Genomic DNA, 17,520 nt, shown 5'->3' with positions numbered 1-17,520 from the left:
CTCTCCCCCCGCTCCCCTTTCTCCCCCCCCTCTCCCCCCCCTCTCCCCTTTCTCCCCCCCCGCTCCCCTTTCTCCCCCCCCCCCCCGAAACCTTTACAACAAATACTCACCTATTGTTCCACGATTTATAAATAATACTACCTATTACGCATTTACATCCCGAGCAACGCTGGGTCTCTCAGCTAGTATATATATATAATCAAAAAATAAATAGATGATACCGTTTTGTGGCTAACGAAATGCTTTTATTTGTGCGAGCTTTCGAGATACACTGATCTCTTCTTCCGGCGATGTTACAATGAATGAAGCAAGCAAAAGGTATACAGTACTTAACATACCTTTGCTTGCTTCATTCATTGTAACATCGCCGGAAGAAGAGATCAGTGTATCTCGAAAGCTCGCACAAATAAAAGCATTTCGTTAGCCACAGAACGGTATCATCTATTTATTTTTTGATTATTGAAGCTCGGCTAACACGGTACTGATACCACTACATATATATATATATATATATATATATATATATATATATATATATATATATATATATATATATATATATATATATATTATATATAGTTGAGCTTTCAGTTTTGAAATATGATGCATGTTTCAAAATATTTTGGGGAATTATTAAACAGATGTGTTTGCATTATTGTACAGAACCAGCATAATGGTCATGTACCACAAAATATAACATAAATAAAAATATAAAGTATTCATTTAATGCATTAGAGACCCAGAGACATTTACCCAACTTTAAAACGTATGTGACTGTCTTCACTTAAATTGTCTTTACAATGATTCTCTCCTTTTCATTCATGTCTCCAAAAGGTGAAATGGACTTGCATATCCTTTCCAAACTACAGGATACATTTCCAGGACACCCCATCAATAATTACGTGGTTGAACCAAGTCAGGAGCACATCCTCATGTACAAAGGTATTTTAACTTCATTCAAATAGCTGGAAGATAGTTTATCTTTCTCTCTTCCTGATCTTTAATTTAGCTTAGGTTTCCTGAAAGTCGAAAAAAACCTTAAAATGCTTGGGGTCCCATTTGCAAAATAGCGGTAGCCAGAAGCTATAATACGTTTTCTGCTCATTATCTTTAATGGGTTATCAATGTACGGTTTAACTACTGCTATTTCATAACTGAGATCCTACGTTTTCTTAGTTATTGCTTTTCATTCAATCAATAGGAAAGTTCCTCTTAGATGATGGAAACCTTAAAACACCCTCTGCTTACATCTACAAGAGACTTGAAGTCTTAAAAGCTTGTGTAGTTGAAGATTTTATTATGGTCTAGTAAAAAGCATGTCAAATGCCTTAACTGTGTTAAGTGAAGAAAAAATGCCTTTAATTAAAGCAACTTGAGGCTGCAGGGAGCATGGTGTGTCAAGGCCAGAAGACACATGTCTTGGGCAGGTCTTTTAAACCTGCCTGACCTCATACTCACCCAGCGTGCTTACACTGCAGCCATGGATTCTGAGAAATGACATACAAATAATCACTAACAGGGGGTAACATTTTGTTTATTATTCACATTAACATGGATCCCTTAACTTAGCCATGGCCATTTCACCGCCAGGACAGTTTTCCGTCACAGGTACCTCTTACCATAACCTCTTATCCAAAAAAACCTAACTTTAACTCCTCACCAAAACCTTAACCCATTACCCTAAAAACTGAAACCATAACCCCTTACCCTACAAATCCAAACCTTACCCCATTACCCTAAAAGCCCTAAACTTAATTCCTTACCCTAAAAACCTTAAGTTACTTCAGGGCCGAAATGGCTAATTGTCCATTTCCGCTCCAAGAGGCCCATTACGTTGTGGCTATGTCATGCCCTAGTGCTCATTTTCTAGGATTGATTGCGTTCTGTGCTCCTATAAAGTACAGACGTGATCTGTAACGCAGGAAAGTGGAACAGAAGGACTCCTCATTTTCTTTTTCCATGTTAAGGGACACAGCGATTACATGATCGCTCTGAAGAGCAGTCACGTGATCATCATTTTCTGGAGGGGCCGGGGTACACTGATGCTGTAGCCCCTCCAGCGACCTAAGGGTTAAAGCTTATGCCTGCTCTTTAACTCAGCTTTTAATACAAAGCCCCTGTCAAAGAAGTGCATCCCAACAAACCTACATAAAGTTATCTGCAACCTTTTGGGTCTGATCAGTCATCGGAGTGAGACCAGTTTCCTGGCCTTACAATGTGAAGCTGGTCATAGCTACATACGAAGAGCTCCATGTATCAAGAGGTACATGTGCGCTGATGCAGTTGCGTAACAAAATGTGCATTATTTTCTGTCTGAAACATGACACATTAATAAAGTGTATTTCTACTGTTGTAGAATTTGGGCGCATGCTGCCATAAAATGCACGCCACCTTTAAGGTGACGGAGAACCAACATAGATGGACACAGGTATCCCTTCTAAATGGCACAAGCAAGATGAATAAATATTTGCTGTCTGTCGCAGTATATCACTTTGTGCCAGAATTTGTCACTTGATACTTAGACACAAATACGTTTTACCCACACAGCATACAGTGCGTCTACTGCAGCCAGGGATATCTTACTCCTCATATCTAAGGTGACTAGATGGATTTCAACCTTTTTAAGATTTCTATGCCATAATACAATATAGTCATGCAATAGATATCACTCCTATTAATGAGACTTAGTTTATGTGACTTTCTTGTAGGAATGTTATGCTGGGGGGTAAACTAATTGTGAAAAAATGGTAATTGGTCAAAAATATCTATACAGCATGAAGTTAAAAGTAGGTAACCAAAGGTATGTTGACTGAGTGTGAGGAGGGGGGAATTGAGTGTGAGGAGGGGTGAATGAATGTGAGTAGGAGGGGCACTCACGGCACCGAGTAGATATATACAGTATTAAGCAAAAAGTGAGTGTGTATTGCATTACCCAGAATCCCTTGCAGTGGATGTACTGTATGCTGTATGAGTACGGGTGGATTTAAAGTACTTTCTTGAGTTGTAATGGTGCTTGTCATGATAATATCATGAGAATATTATGTAGTTAATCCCTTTGGTGCTTGAAGGGTTAATGATCTACACTTCTTTTAACAAAATACAAAATGCTGAGTTTGAAACAGGTCAGGACTGTTTCTTTGGGCTGCTCTGAACTTCAAATGAACTTACTTGGGGCGCGGGTCCTGCCTGAATAGCCCACTCAAGGTGTCAATTGTTTTAATCAAGTTCTGTAGACATGCTTGGGGGAGGGAAGCTTCAAAGCCTCTTCTGGGGAAGGGGGGGGGGGGGCTTATGCTCGTGCCATGAGGAAAGAATGTATTTAAGTCCGGGCAAAAAATTTGAAAATCAGATCTCACCAGAGGCATGCTTTGGGAAAAGCACGGGAGACCTCTTGTTCTAAACCAGCGCCTCTCTGGGGAAAATCCATAGCATTTGGTAAGGTATGGATTTTTTGTTTTCCCGTTTTTATTTTAAAAATCTGTTCTGCCTTCTATTGTAACTGTATGCTTTTTTTTAAAATACCTTTTCTATAATCTAAGCACTGTATTTTTATACTGTATATATTAAAACATTTAATAAGTAATGCTTTGGGCTCTGAATGAACTGATTGCACGCTCTGGGGAAAATAATTACAATTCCGACACATTGTTGCTACAACTAACTTTGGTGTGTTAAAGTGCATAGTTGTTTCTATAATAAACAGGGACTTGAGGCCCGGCAAATATTCATTGACATTTTATCATATTTGCATACCCTCAGGTGGTGGCAGTGGATAGTTATGGTTTGCAATTGAGTAGGGGTTAATATTAACTCGCTGGTTCCTTGCAGAGGAGAAAGGGGGGTTTGGCTAGAGTAGCCGTGGGTATTAACCCTGTTACACATCTAAGTCACGTGCTCACTTGTGTGCTGTTCGTGGCGGAGGTATATTGGGGCGACTTGAGGAGAGAAACAACTCATTTGAGGGACCTTTGCGGAGGTGAAGAGTGGGGTCAGCTTGCGGGTTGTGTATTGATCCTTGATCCTGTAGAGGAGATATTGTCCATTTGACGGACCTTTGCGTAGGTGAAGAGTGGGTGCTCTTGCGAGCGACAGTATTAACCCTTGTCCCGTATGCAGGCCGCGTGCTAGCAGGGTGTCGTATGTGACAATGCTCAGAAGTGTTGTTCATCATTGCTCTGCGGGGGATGTTTTTTGTCCTGTTTTTACTCATCATAACTTATTTGTGCACAAAGTCTTTCAGCGACAGTATTCGGATATATACAGTACTAGCTGAGAGCCCCGGCGTTGCCCGGGATGTTTGTGGTGTGGGGGTGGCATTTGGGTGGGGAGTGGTCCACGTGGCCCATGGCAGTGTGCGGTGGTACTGCTGCTGTGGCTGTACTGATGGTGATTGTATCGGTGTGCTGATTTGGGAGGGTTTGTTGCTAATGTGGGGGTGCGGATGTGGGTGTGCCGATGGGGAGGTGCGAAGGTGCCAATGTGTGGGTGCTGAGGGTGTTGATGGGGGCTGGGAATGGTGGGGAGCCGAGAATGCCAGTGTGCTGGGGGGGGGGGGGCATGGGATACCGGTGTGCTGATGTGGTGGTGCTGGGGATAGTGTATGTGTGTGTATACGTGTGTGTGTGTATGTATACACACGTGTGTGTATACATGTGTGTATACATGTTTGTGTGTGTGTGTGTATACATGTTTGTTTGTATACATTGTGTATGTGTACGTGTGTGTGTGTATACATGTGTGTGTGTGTATACACGTGTGTGTGTGTATACACGTGTGTGTGTGTATACACGTGTGTGTGTATACACGTGTGTGTGTGTGTGTATACACGTGTGTGTGTGTGTGTATACACGTGTGTGTGTGTATACACGTGTGTGTGTATACACGTGTGTGTATACACGTGTGTGTGTGTACACGTGTGTGTGTGTATACACGTGTGTGTGTGTGTATACACGTGTGTGTGTGTGTGTATACACGTGTGTGTGTGTATACACGTGTGTGTGTGTATACACGTGTGTGTGTGTACACGTGTGTGTGTGTACACGTGCGTGTGTGTACACGTGTGTACACGTGTGTGTGTGTGTGTACACGTGTGTGTGTGTACACGTGTGTGTGTGTGTACACGTGTGTGTGTGTGTGTGTACACGTGTGTGTGTACACGTGTGTGTGTGTGTACACGTGTGTGTTTGTACACGTGTGTGTGTGTGTGTGTACACGTGTGTGTACACGTGTGTGTGTGTACACGTGTGTGTGTGTGTACACGTGTGTGTGTGTGTACACGTGTGTGTGTGTGTACACGTGTGTGTGTGTGTACACGTGTGTGTGTGTGTGTACACGTGTGTGTGTGTGTGTGTACACGTGTGTGTGTGTGTACACGTGTGTGTGTGTGTGTGTGTGTACACGTGTGTGTGTGTGCACGTGTGTGTGTGTACACGTGTGTGTGTGTGTGTGTGTACACGTGTGTGTGTGTACACGTGTGTGTGTGTACACGTGTGTGTGTGTGTGTACACGTGTGTGTGTGTGTACACGTGCGTGTGTGTCTACGTATACGTGTGTGTACGTGTCTGCGTGTGTCTGCGTGTCTACGTGTGCCTGCGTGTCTACGTGTGCCTGCGTGTCTACGTGTGCCTGCGTGTCTACGTGTGTCTACGTGTGCCTGCGTGTGTCTACGTGTGCCTGCGTGTCTACGTGTGCCTGCGTGTCTACGTGTGCCTGCGTGTCTATGTGTGCCTGCGTGTCTACGTGTGCCTGCGTGTCTACGTGTGCCTGCGTGTCTACGTGTGCCTGCGTGTGTATGTGTACGTGTGTGTGTCTACGCGTGTGTGTCTACATGTGTGTGTATACATGTGCCTACGTGTGTGTGTATATACGTGTGTGTGTACGTGTGTATACGTGTGTACGTGTGTGTACGTGTGTGTACGTGTGTAGGGCAGGGAGGGTGGGGGCGAAGGGCAGGGAGGGTGGGGGCGAAGGGCAGGGAGGGTGGGGGCGAAGGGCAGGGAGCAAAGGGCAGGGATGGTGGGAGCGAAGGACAGGGAGGGTGGGGGCGAAGGGCGGGAGCGAAGGGCAAGGGTGAAGGGCAGGGACGGGGGGGGGTGAAGGGCAGGGCCAGGGGGGGGGGCGAAGGGCAGGGCCGGGGGCGAAGGGCAGGGCCGGGGGCAAAGGGGCCGGGGGAGGGGGGTGAAGGGCAGGGCCGGGGGGGGGTGAAGGGCAGGGCCGGGGGGGGGGGGTGAAGGGCAGGGCCGGGGGGGGGGGTGAAGGGCAGGGCCAGAGGGGGGGGGGGTGAAGGGCAGGGCCGGGGGGGGGGGTGAAGGGCAGGGACGGGGGGGGGGGGTGAAGGGCAGGGCCGGGGGGGGTGAAGGGCAGGGCCGGGGGGGGGGTGAAGGGCAGGGCCGGGGGCGGGGGGGGTGAAGGGCAGGGCCGGGGGGGGGGGGTGAAGGGCAGGGCCGGGGAGGGGGGGGGTGAAGGGCAGGGGGGGGGGTGAAGGGCAGGGCCGGGGGGGGGGTGAAGGGCAGGGCCGGGGGGGTGAAGGGCCGGGGGGGGGGGTGAAGGGCAGGGCCGGGGGGGGGGGTGAAGGGCAGGGCCGAGGGGGGGTGAAGGGCAGGGCCGGGAGGGGGGGTGAAGGGCAGAGCCGGGGGGGGGGGTGAAGGGCAGGGCCGGGGGGGGGGGGGCAGGGCCGGGGGGGGGGGTGAAGGGCAGGGCCGGGGGGGGCAGGGCCGGGGGGGGGGGGTGAAGGGCAGGGCCGGGGGGGGGGGGGTGAAGGGCAAGGCCGGGGGGGGGGGGTGAAGGGCAGGGGGGGGGGGGTGAAGGGCAGGGGGGGGGGGTGAAGGACAGGGCCGGGGGGGGTGAAGGGCAGGGGGGGGGTGAAGGGCAGGGGGGGGGGTGAAGGGCAGGGGGGGGTGAAGGGCAGGGGGGGGTGAAGGGCCAGGGCGGGTGAAGGGCCAGGGGGGGGGGGGGTGAAGGGCCAGGGCGGGGGGGTGAAGGGCCAGGGCGGGGGGGGGGTGAAGGGCCAGGGCAGGGGGGGGGGTGAAGGGCCAGGGCGGGGGGGGGGTGAAGCGCCGGCCCGAGTGAAGCGCCGGGCCGGGTGAAGCGCCAGGCCGGGTGGGGTGAAGCGCCGGGTGGGGTGAAGGGCCGGGCCGGGGGTGAAAGATCTCTTCCCGTGCGGTTACTTACCTCGCACCGGGCCGCGCTCCTCCTCGGGTTCCTCGGCGGTTCCCCCCGGCGATGCGGAGCTGAGACGCTCAGGTGAGGGGGTGTGTGGGCCGCGGCCCGTGCAGCTCCCGACAGAGACAGCTAGGCCTGAGAGCCGGAGCAGCGTGCGCGGGGATGGGGAGCTGGGGGCGCGGCCTCTTGGCCTGAAGGTGAGAGCGGCCTCTAGGCCTGAAGGTGAGAGCGGCGACAGCGTGCTCTGGGGGGGGGAGCACCGGGAGAGCGGGTGAGCACCGGGAGAGAGGGTGCTCTGGGGGGGGGGGGGGAGGGAGGGTGCTCTGGGGGGGGGGAGGGGGGGAGCACCGGGGGAGCGGGTGAGCACCGGGAGAGAGGGTGCTCTGGGGGGGGGGGGGGGGGAGGGGGGGAGCACCGGGGGAGAGGGTGCTCCGGGAGAGCGGGTGATGTTGAGGTCCCGCGGAGTGGTGATAGGGGGTAGTCCCGTTGTTGCGGGCCAGCGGCCAGGAAAGGGGGGGGGGCGGACAGAGGGTGAGGAGGGGGGTGAGGGGCTCCGGAGCAGCATCGTGCGGTGGATGTTCGGGTGAGTGGGGGGGTGAGGGGCTCCGGAGCAGCATCGTGCGGTGGATGGTGGGGGGGGGGGGGTGAGGGGCTCCGGAGCAGCATCGTGCGGTGGATGTATGGGTGAGGGGGGTGGGGTAGTTTTGGGTGTGCTCCGGGGATGTTCGGGTGAGGGGGGGGGGGGGGTGTGATGGAGCATCGTGCGTTGTATGTTCAGCAGCGTGCGTTTGCTGTTGGTGTGAGGGGGGGGGTGATGGAGCATCGTGCGTTGTATGTTTGGGTGAGGGGGGTTGGTGATGGGCTGCAGTAGCGGGAGAGCTGTGGCGTGCGTTTGTAGTGTGCATGAGGTTGGGGGGGGGGGTGATGGTGGAGGGGGGTGCATGAGGTTGAGAGGGGTGTTGGTGGAGGGGGGTGCATGAGGTTGGGGGGGTGGTGGTGGAGGGTGGTGTTTGTAAGAGGCAGTGCGGTGAGTGTTAGGTGCTTAGAAGCATTCCCAAAGGTCACTGAGGGGTGGGACAATGTGGCAGTGGTGTTGGCCAAAGGCCAATGAGAGTCAGTGAGGGGTGGGACAGTGGGGTGAGGGGTGGGACAGTGTGGCAGTGGTGTTGGCCAAAGGCCAATGAGTCAGTGAGGGGTGGGACAGTGGGGTGAGGGGTGGGACAGTGTGGCAGTGGTGTTGGCCGAAGGCCAATGAGAGTCAGTGAGGGGTGGGACAGTGTGGTGAGGGGTGGGACAGTGTTGAGGTGGAGTGACAGGCCAAAGGTGCAATGCGATTGGCCCTAGGGACACAGGGCATGCAGACAAACATACAGACATTTCAGAAATATATAGTAGATATACACACCACACATACATATATACACACCACACATTATATATATATATACATATATATATACACACACCACACATACACACACATATATACATATATACACACACACACACACCACACATATATACACACACACCACACATATATACACACACACACACACACCCTGCAGCCCGTTTTTCACACACACACACACACACACACACACACACACACACACACACACACACACACCCTGCAGCCCGTTTTTCACACACACACACACACACACACACACACACACACACACACACACACACACACACACACACAACACACACACACCCTGCAGCCCGTTTTTCACACACACCCTGCAGCCCGTTTTTCACACACACACACACACACACACACACACACACACACACACACACACACACACACACACACACACACACACACACACACACACACCCTGCAGCCCGTTTTTCACACACACACACACACACACACCGCTCCTCTGCTTCCCCTCAGAGGTTTTTTTTTTTTTTTAAATGAGCTAGCAGCCCTTGTTTCCCGCTGCTGGCGGCCCTGATCGCGGCGCCCCTCTAGCCAAGCCGCGGCGCACCAGGGCGCCGCGGCGCACAGTTTGGGAAACACTGCTGTACCTGATTCGGCAGTCTGTGGTAGCAGACGTGAAGGTTTTGATAGCTGTGAAGCGTGGCCCCAGAGCAGGTTGAGGATTAGAGGATTAGGTGTTGCAAAAGCAAAGCGTGAGGGGTGGGACAGTGTGGAAGTATTAGGGCATTGGTGTTGGACGCAGGCCAATGAGAGGTGTGCGGGGGCGGGCATTGGACACAGGCCAATGAGAGTCAGTGAGGGGTGGGACGCAGGCCAATGAGAGGTGTACGGGGGCGGGCATTGGACGCAGGCCAATGAGAGTCAGTGAGGGGTGGGACGCAGGCCAATGAGAGGTGTGCGGGGGCGGGCATTGGACGCAGGCCAATGAGAGTCAGTGAGGGGTGGGACAGTGTGGCATTGGTGTTGGACGTAGGCCAATGAGAGGTGTGCGAGGGCGGGCATGGCCTGAGCAGGAGTGACAGGCCCAAGGTCCAATGCGATTGACCCTTGGGACGCAGACATACAGTGATTTCACAAATATATAGTAGATACAGCTGCTATGTCGTTCACATACTCTAAGAAAGGTGCTTTTATAATGCGTTTTAAAATTATAAGGGTATTTATTGTCTCTGGCGTTCCACATGTGTTTCAGAAAATGCATCAAAGGCACTAAACATTGACAACGTAACGTTTACCTGGCATCAGAAAACTACTAGTGAAATTGAACAGGAAATAAAAGAGAAGAACACATTTAAGAAATATGATTTCATTCACATGATCCAGGTAATGTTTGATTTCTTACATACAAGGTAATAACTTTATAAGAACACACTGCAACTTCAAAATATATTGTTTGTAATAGCTTAGTAACTTTCATTTATTGAAAAAAATGAAGCGCAATTGGCCGGATTATGGACATAATCAATGTGTTCAAAATATGTCAAATCAAATCAAAGTGCTCCAACAGCCATGTAGGGGATTACACTCACATGTGCTCTTTAGTGATCTTATAATGGTCAGCATAATAGCATAATATCCCAATACTCTTCCAAATGCACCGCTCAAACTCCCAATGAAAATCGCGCTTTGAGTGACACAAGGGCACTCCCACCCCACTCTGGACAAGTCTCCTCCTTTCGTCCGGCTGCGGGGTCAGCCTACACGCCTCATCTCCAACACTTCAATGTCCGAGGGGTCCCAAGATGGTCGCCGGAACTTGTAGATGGCGTCCTATCAATGTCAAGTTTAACAATTTCCCTTGGAACTCGGAGGACACGCCCACATCTACGGCAGCCATCTTGGGACTCCACAAACAAGAAAGCATTTTCTTTTACCAGTATGAAATCATTAGAAAGCTTGCCAAACTGGCCGTACAAGAAACATTTACGACATACAGTATTTACAAAGTAAAAGTTATTGTATTGCACACACAGAGCTGAGTTGGAATTGGTTGTTAGACACAAATCCTATTTTAAAAGTTCAAACTTTGCTATGCTCCCAATAGTTAATTATTTGTGTAATTAAAATTGGCAGTAAAAATTCAGCTAAAAAAATGTTCAGACTCTCTCTTTGCTAGAACCTTCCATGTAATTCTGAATGCTACTGTATGTGATCCCTTTGTATGAACAAGGGGAAAGGGAAAGGCTAACATCTCCATTTTGCTTTTTAGACTGTTTTGCTTAAACGTGTCTGTTTTAAATAAATGACTAAGCGAAAATGAAAATGACCTTCAGATACTGTATGAAGGCAGTACTGTATGTATCAACTTTTGTTAGTTATTGCAGACAAGCAGGACTGTTTTGTTAGCTGTACGTCAGTACTATGTGTCCTCAGAATCAGCTTAAACTGCAAGTTTTGTTGCAATAGCATAAAACTGAGATGGGTGAGAAAGTCCCCAGAGAAAACTGTTATTCGCTGATATGCTAATATTGTTATAAGTTACGCCTCTAAGCTAAGTTATGCCTCTAAGCTAAGTTACGCCTCTAAGTTATGCCTCTAAGCTAAGTTACGCCTCTAAGTTAAGCCTCTAAAGTTAACACCTTCTTTTCCTGTATAAAAATTATTGCCTGTCACTAATAAATTTGAGAGGAAGGATCAGACTTGCTCTGTTTTCCTGTCCCTTCATTTCCTGAGCGCTCGTACGTCATCAGATCAGGATACAGCAGCCCAGGGCGTGGTTTGACGTCTCCCCCCGGGTACAGCAGTATTGTTTCCAGTCACAGCCGGCTGACCAATGTGGTCCCTGGTCCGTTTTAATTGGCAAGGACCTTTCACAAGGGTAGGAACACTCTAGTCTTGATTTAATTACGTAAATATACAATAACATGTATGCTCTTGTGTTTCCAGATGTTATATTATGTCAAAGATGTTCCTGCTACCATAGAATTCTTCCACAGCTGTCTTGCACCAGATGGAAAACTCCTTATAATTGTCTTATCCAGTAAGTCTATATAAAATAACATTGTCAAAGAATAATTTGGTGCAGCTAAGGTAAAAATGAGAAACAGAATGAGCATTACATTGCAACTTTCAAATGGATGACCCCGGTATATGAGTGTTAGGGTTATATTAAATAGTAAGCAGTCTACATGCAGACTTAATGGGATGCGTTTGGGGTACTCTTTAGGGAAGAAAGTGTTAGGCCAAATCTGCAAGGGACAATAGGCTGTTACCATTATAAATAAAGGTAAATCTGATAGGTTAAAGCTTAATTTTACCATGATGTACAGTACTCCTGTTTTAATTCTATAGCTCTAGACATCACCTAGTGCTTACTCATCATACAGTTAATGAACAGAACCTTGACTGTGGGACACAGTTATGGACATTATATTATAAGGAGGGCCCCATCTTACAAGAACATGTGAAGATCAAGTTGATAGAGTGATAGAACTCACTCGTAAGAAATCACTATACAAAGTATGACTGTTATCTCTGAAAGTTCAACTGATGGGATAAAATAACTTTTTATCATAATTTTAAAATATTTGTGAACTTCCTGGAGTTTTAAAAAAGTCACCTAGTTTTTACAAGAAACGTGAATATTCTAAAATTAGAGGATATTAGAAAATTTGCACACACACAAAAAAACTCTCAAATATTTAAGAATTCATGAAAAAAAATCATATTTTCAAGAGTTTTCTCATTTCTTTCCCAAAATGTCAAATGAAACAAACAGCAAATTGAATTTCGACCCATTTTTCCATCTCTACTTGCAGGTAGAGCTTTTTGCAGAATCTTTAGACATGTTTGGGGCTCATCCGTAGTTTCCTTTACATAACGATTACTTATAATGGAAGCCAATAGGGTCATCTGTCTGCTACAGTACAAGCATTAAAATAAATGCCTGCCACACTGTCGGTGTTAACAATGTAAACAAATGAATGTGCTACATAGCAATGTATTCCCCCAAAATGGGTCTCCTACAACAGGGGTACTCAACTCCAATCCTCAAGGCCCCCCCCCCCACCCCCAGCAGGTCAGCTGATACTGGCATATACTGAAAACCTGACCTGTTGGCAGGGCTTGAGGACTTGAGTTAAGCATCCCTGTCCTACAATATCATGTTCAGCAACTTTTATGTTTTATTCTTATCACAGGAAACAGTGGATGGAATACATTATACAGGAATCACGGATCACGAGTGCCTGCAAATGAAATGTGCTTGGGCTTATGTTCTGAGGACGTCACAAACATACTTGACTCAATGTCGGTCAAATATGAAACCTATGACCTCCCGACAGACTTGGATATAACGGAGTGTTTTACTGAAGGAAATATGAATGGAGAACTTTTGCTGGATATGGTAACTGAAACATGTTGTTTTAGTAAAACGGCCCCTCCCGATCTAAAAGAACTAATAATGGAGGATCTAAAAAGTCCTGAATTTAGTGTTAAAAAGGATGGAAAGATTTTTTTTAACACCGACCTCAAAGTGCTCGTGATAGAGAATAAGCAGCCATATTAAAATGAATCATTTTTTATTGCTTAAAAAAGCAATAGATGGAAATAAAAATATCTATATGGTACTTGAACAATATAGGCCATGTACTAGTAAGAAATCTGATGGGCAATTTGATAAACTATTAAGATTGCATGCTTCTTAAAATAAAGATTGCTTGCTGTATTAAAACCCTTTTTGTATTTCTTCTTGAATGGCTTTGTAATACTTGTATGTGCCTAATAACCAAATACACGTTTGCTGCTTGAAATATTTACAGTACAGTATGTGTACAGTAACTTGTGGATTATACAGTCACTGTGAACGCTTGTAATGGATTCAAATGACATTTGCAGGATTCAGTTCCTAGTGGAGAGTCTGTCCTTCTTGACTTGTATGTCACAGACAGGCATTTTCTGATTCGTTTCCAGAGTTAAAAGAAGAATCACTGCAAATAGTTATTACCTAGGGTAGCTGTCTTCACCAAACAACATGTAAGATTTCTGCAAAAAACAAACAAATCAAACATGGATTAAAAATGATGGTCACTTAATAAGCACAAAGGGAAATCTGTATGTCTGCAAAATATCTAAAAAGTAATAGTAGTAAAATTCTTTAGCAAAAAAAAAATTGTATTCCCTCCTTTGATCACAAACACCGAAAGGTAAACGTCCAATGGTTCTTGTTAAACCAGGTGTCCAAGAATTAGGCTATGAAATGGCTATTATACTGTTCTTGCAGGTGGATGAAGTCACTCCCTTTGGAGTGAAGCCAGTTCTCCAATTTTGTTCCAATCTGTTCTCTGTAGTCTCCTCAGCTTTCTTAATGTAGCAGCCCTGTACAGCACTTTAAACTATGATGATCAGTTGTTCTTTATTGTATTGTGAGGGGCACCAACTTCCTCTCAATAGGACCTTATTTGAAGATCTGTCAACATCAAATATGGATATAAATCTCTTAAAAATTCAAAGAGTTTAAACCAGGTTCTGATTACCTTCTATCACTGCTACCTCCAAGCATCAAAGGCTTTAAGCCTAATGTTCATTCACATATGGTCATCAAGTCACGAATACTTGATCACTTTAAAAACTCACTTACTGTATAGTTATCAATTAAAAAGTAAACAGAAGGGTTTCTGTGCAGACTAAAGTCCTCATCAGGACATGTTCAAGAAGTATGTAACATTTCCTTAAGGCTAGACAACCTTAGGCTGCGATTATAGTGGTGGAGCACATGCGCGCGCCACCAGAACAAACTAATGGTGGCTAATGGTGGCACGACCGCACATGTGACCAAGAGCTACGGAATGACAGACTGCAGAGGAGACAAGTGAAATTGTTCTTGTAGCGTGACAGCCATGTCACGGCCGTGTCACGTGAGTGGTTCAGCCAATGATGGCGAACCGCTCATGTGACATCACAGCCACACCTCAACCATGCCTCATTGTCAGCTATGACGCCTCCTGCCTGTGGTGCATGTTTCTCATGCGTGTCACGCTCGTGATGTTATGCGGTCGCATGTGCACACACCGGTTCTTTAATCACGGCCTTACTCATTTCTGATATGTGTGTCAAGCGATGTCACATCACATGTGATCCAAAAATAGTCGCTACACTACTCCATACCTTCAAATGTGTTAATAACTTGTGTGGAGTCACGTAGATATGATGGCAATACATTGGCGTAATCTTGTAAATAAAAAAATCAATCTACAGAATTGTGAAAGATGAGATTTTAAAGAGTAGCAACCAGAAATGATTGGTCCTCCTGGTGGAAATGAAGAATTCTTATGGAGCTTTGGTATAAATATAAAAGATTTGGTAATTTTGAATGTTAATTTAACAAAAACTAAAATTCTCAATTTCCACCAGGCAGACCAATAATTTCTGGTATCAACTGTTTCACGTCTCATCTTTCACAGTATATTGATTCTTATTTACAAGATTACGTTAATATGTTGCCATCATAGGTACATGAGCAAAGGTTTCTAGTCATAATGAAATGTGTACTAGAAGCAGGAAAATTACAAATGGACCAGATCAATAATTTGGTTGACGTTATCCATTTTATTCTAGGACATAATTATTTCTTGCATTATCAGAACCTATACTAGCTTATATGTGGCACTGCCATTGGGACCAGGTTTGCACCAAGTTGCGCCAACCTCTTTATGAGCAATTGGGAACAGGATATTGTATATGATAATAGCCCATTTGGTGCAAACCTGGTCCTATGGTGCCACTATATAGATTACATCATTTTCATATGGTAAGAAGAGTCGAATCTTAAAGAGTTTATTAATTTTTTTTAATATTAATGATTCTAATTTGAGTTTTACTTACCAGTATAATAAGGAAAGGATCGATTATTTAGATCTTAATTTATATGTGGAGAATAATGTGGTAAAGAGTCAAACATTAAGAAAGTGGATAGCAATAATTTTATTTTAAGTACAAGCTGCCATCATAATTCTTGGGTTGAGACTATACCTCAGGGTCAATTTAGATGCATCAGAAAGAACTGTTCAGAGATAGAAATTTTTGAAAAACAGCCAATGCTACTCGAACCAGGGTTTCTAGAAAGGAATTATACAGCGAAAGATTTGACAGTGTCAAAAACAAAAGTGAGATGTTTAAATAGGACAGATATTTTTTAAAAAGGTCAAACCTTAGCCGAAAAAAAGAGAAAAGACCTGAGAGTTTTACCCCATTCATTGCCCAAGTCACCAGAGCAGCTTATCAATTAAAAAATATTGTGAATTAACATTGAGGACGTTTAAAGAAAGATGATGTTTTAAAAGATTTGTACACCCTGCATGCATGGGAAAAAAGGGCACACGTTTAATAGCTAATAAAACGAGAGTCATTCAATATTGAATGCTTTATAAAATGTCGAACAGACTATATAGTCTACCTCCTCACTTGTCCCATTAACTAGAATTCTGGAACATCTAAGGGATATACGGATTGGTCTGAAGTCACATAATGTATCCCTACATTTGAAATGAAAACATCAATCTGATCCCTCTGGTCTAAGATTTATTGGAATTAACCATGTGAAACAAGATTGGAGAGGAGGTAACAGGTTAATGATTTGTCCAAAAGAGAACCTCTTTGGATTTTTAAATTAGGTACCTTCTACCCTAATGGTCTTTATATTGATATTGATATCAATTCTTGTATTACCTGGTTAATTTTATAGGTTGTCTGTCTCACTGGTTTTATTAACACCACATCTGTATTTTTTATTATTAAGTGTTTTTAGTTGATTGTATTGTGCTATATTCAAATTAATTAATTTTGTTCTTCCTTTTTATATTTTTAGGATATATTCTTTCAGCTAATATTAAAGATTATTACATTTTAAAACCATTTGTTCTTTATTATATCCATGGATTATCCCAGTCATTTAATATGGGATATTATCTATTATTTCTTTGAGTAATTTCATACCTTACTACTGAAGATCAACATGGAATATTCAAATTCATTTTTAGACACATATTTATATATGTAATTAAGTGTTTTTTCATTACTGGGTTTACTGTTCCAAAATATTTATGTAGTTCTTTGCTATTATGTTTTTACATTTGCTGTAGATTATTTTAGGATTGTTATTTGATTGTCTGATAAAGTTTTGGTGTTTTGTATATCATATGATGATGACATCGATGCATATCAGCTCCGTAGACTCCCGGTTTAAATCTGATGCAATAAAAAAAAATTATAAGTCCTACCACAAATCCCATCCCGCCACCCTTGGGATGGCGAGATGAAATCTCGGACTATATCACAGGACTATATCCTGGCCACTGTTGCTGAAGGTGAATTATCCTCTGTAGTATCAAAGGCAGAGACTTTCCAAAGGTGGATCACTCCATGCGGGAGCCATCCACCACAAAGGCGGATCACAACATGGGATCATCCTTCTAGATCAAGGGATTCCAAGTAAAGCATCTGCGCGCCCGGGTGTGGACACACCGGGCAGGTACCTTGCTCACAACACATGCATCTCAAACTAGTGGGCAGCGCTGTCTCACACTTGGGTGGGTTTGGGACTCTTGGGTATACGGTGTTGGGGGATATGATGTTGGGTTATGGCCCTGCAAGGCCTAGTGTTATAGAGTGACACTGTTATATTATTATTATTATGTTCTGCATATAGTAAACTGTTTATATATAACCTGGTATATGTGGTTACTGTACAGTATGTGGGTTCTGTGTCAGGGGTTATTCTATATTCTAGAATCCTGGACAGGTGGAGGCGCTGTAAGTATCGTTCCAGGATACACCCCAGGTTTCCATCAGCGGAGGCTCAGGCTTCCTGTGAGCCTGACAGGTATTGCACATTGCACCACACCTGGTAATGCATGTAGATTTCCCCACATGGTCCCTATCTGCGATGGGGGGGGGGGGGGGAGACGTGT

At 45.7% G+C, this 17,520-nt stretch overlaps 1 protein-coding gene across 2 annotated transcripts in view; it reads left to right on the top strand.

Annotated features, from left to right (window-relative positions):
• LOC142499705 (histamine N-methyltransferase A-like) overlaps positions 1–13,286 on the top strand; it is a 54,374-nt gene extending 41,088 nt beyond the window's left edge. For both annotated transcript variants that reach the window (XM_075609479.1, XM_075609480.1), the window contains exons 4-7: positions 835–942; positions 9,807–9,937; positions 11,501–11,594; positions 12,754–13,286. In XM_075609479.1, coding sequence (XP_075465594.1) covers positions 835–942; positions 9,807–9,937; positions 11,501–11,594; positions 12,754–13,121 — 701 coding nt within the window. In that variant the 3' untranslated portion in view covers positions 13,122–13,286. The remainder of the gene's footprint in view (positions 1–834; positions 943–9,806; positions 9,938–11,500; positions 11,595–12,753) is intronic.
• Positions 13,287–17,520: the final 4,234 nt, after the last annotated feature.

This window comes from Ascaphus truei, chromosome 7 (genome assembly GCF_040206685.1).
Source record: "Ascaphus truei isolate aAscTru1 chromosome 7, aAscTru1.hap1, whole genome shotgun sequence".
In the NCBI taxonomy this organism is placed as follows: Eukaryota; Metazoa; Chordata; class Amphibia; order Anura; family Ascaphidae; genus Ascaphus; species Ascaphus truei.
Note: the sequence above shows the minus strand (reverse complement) of the source record. Positions and strands in the feature narration are given on the sequence as shown.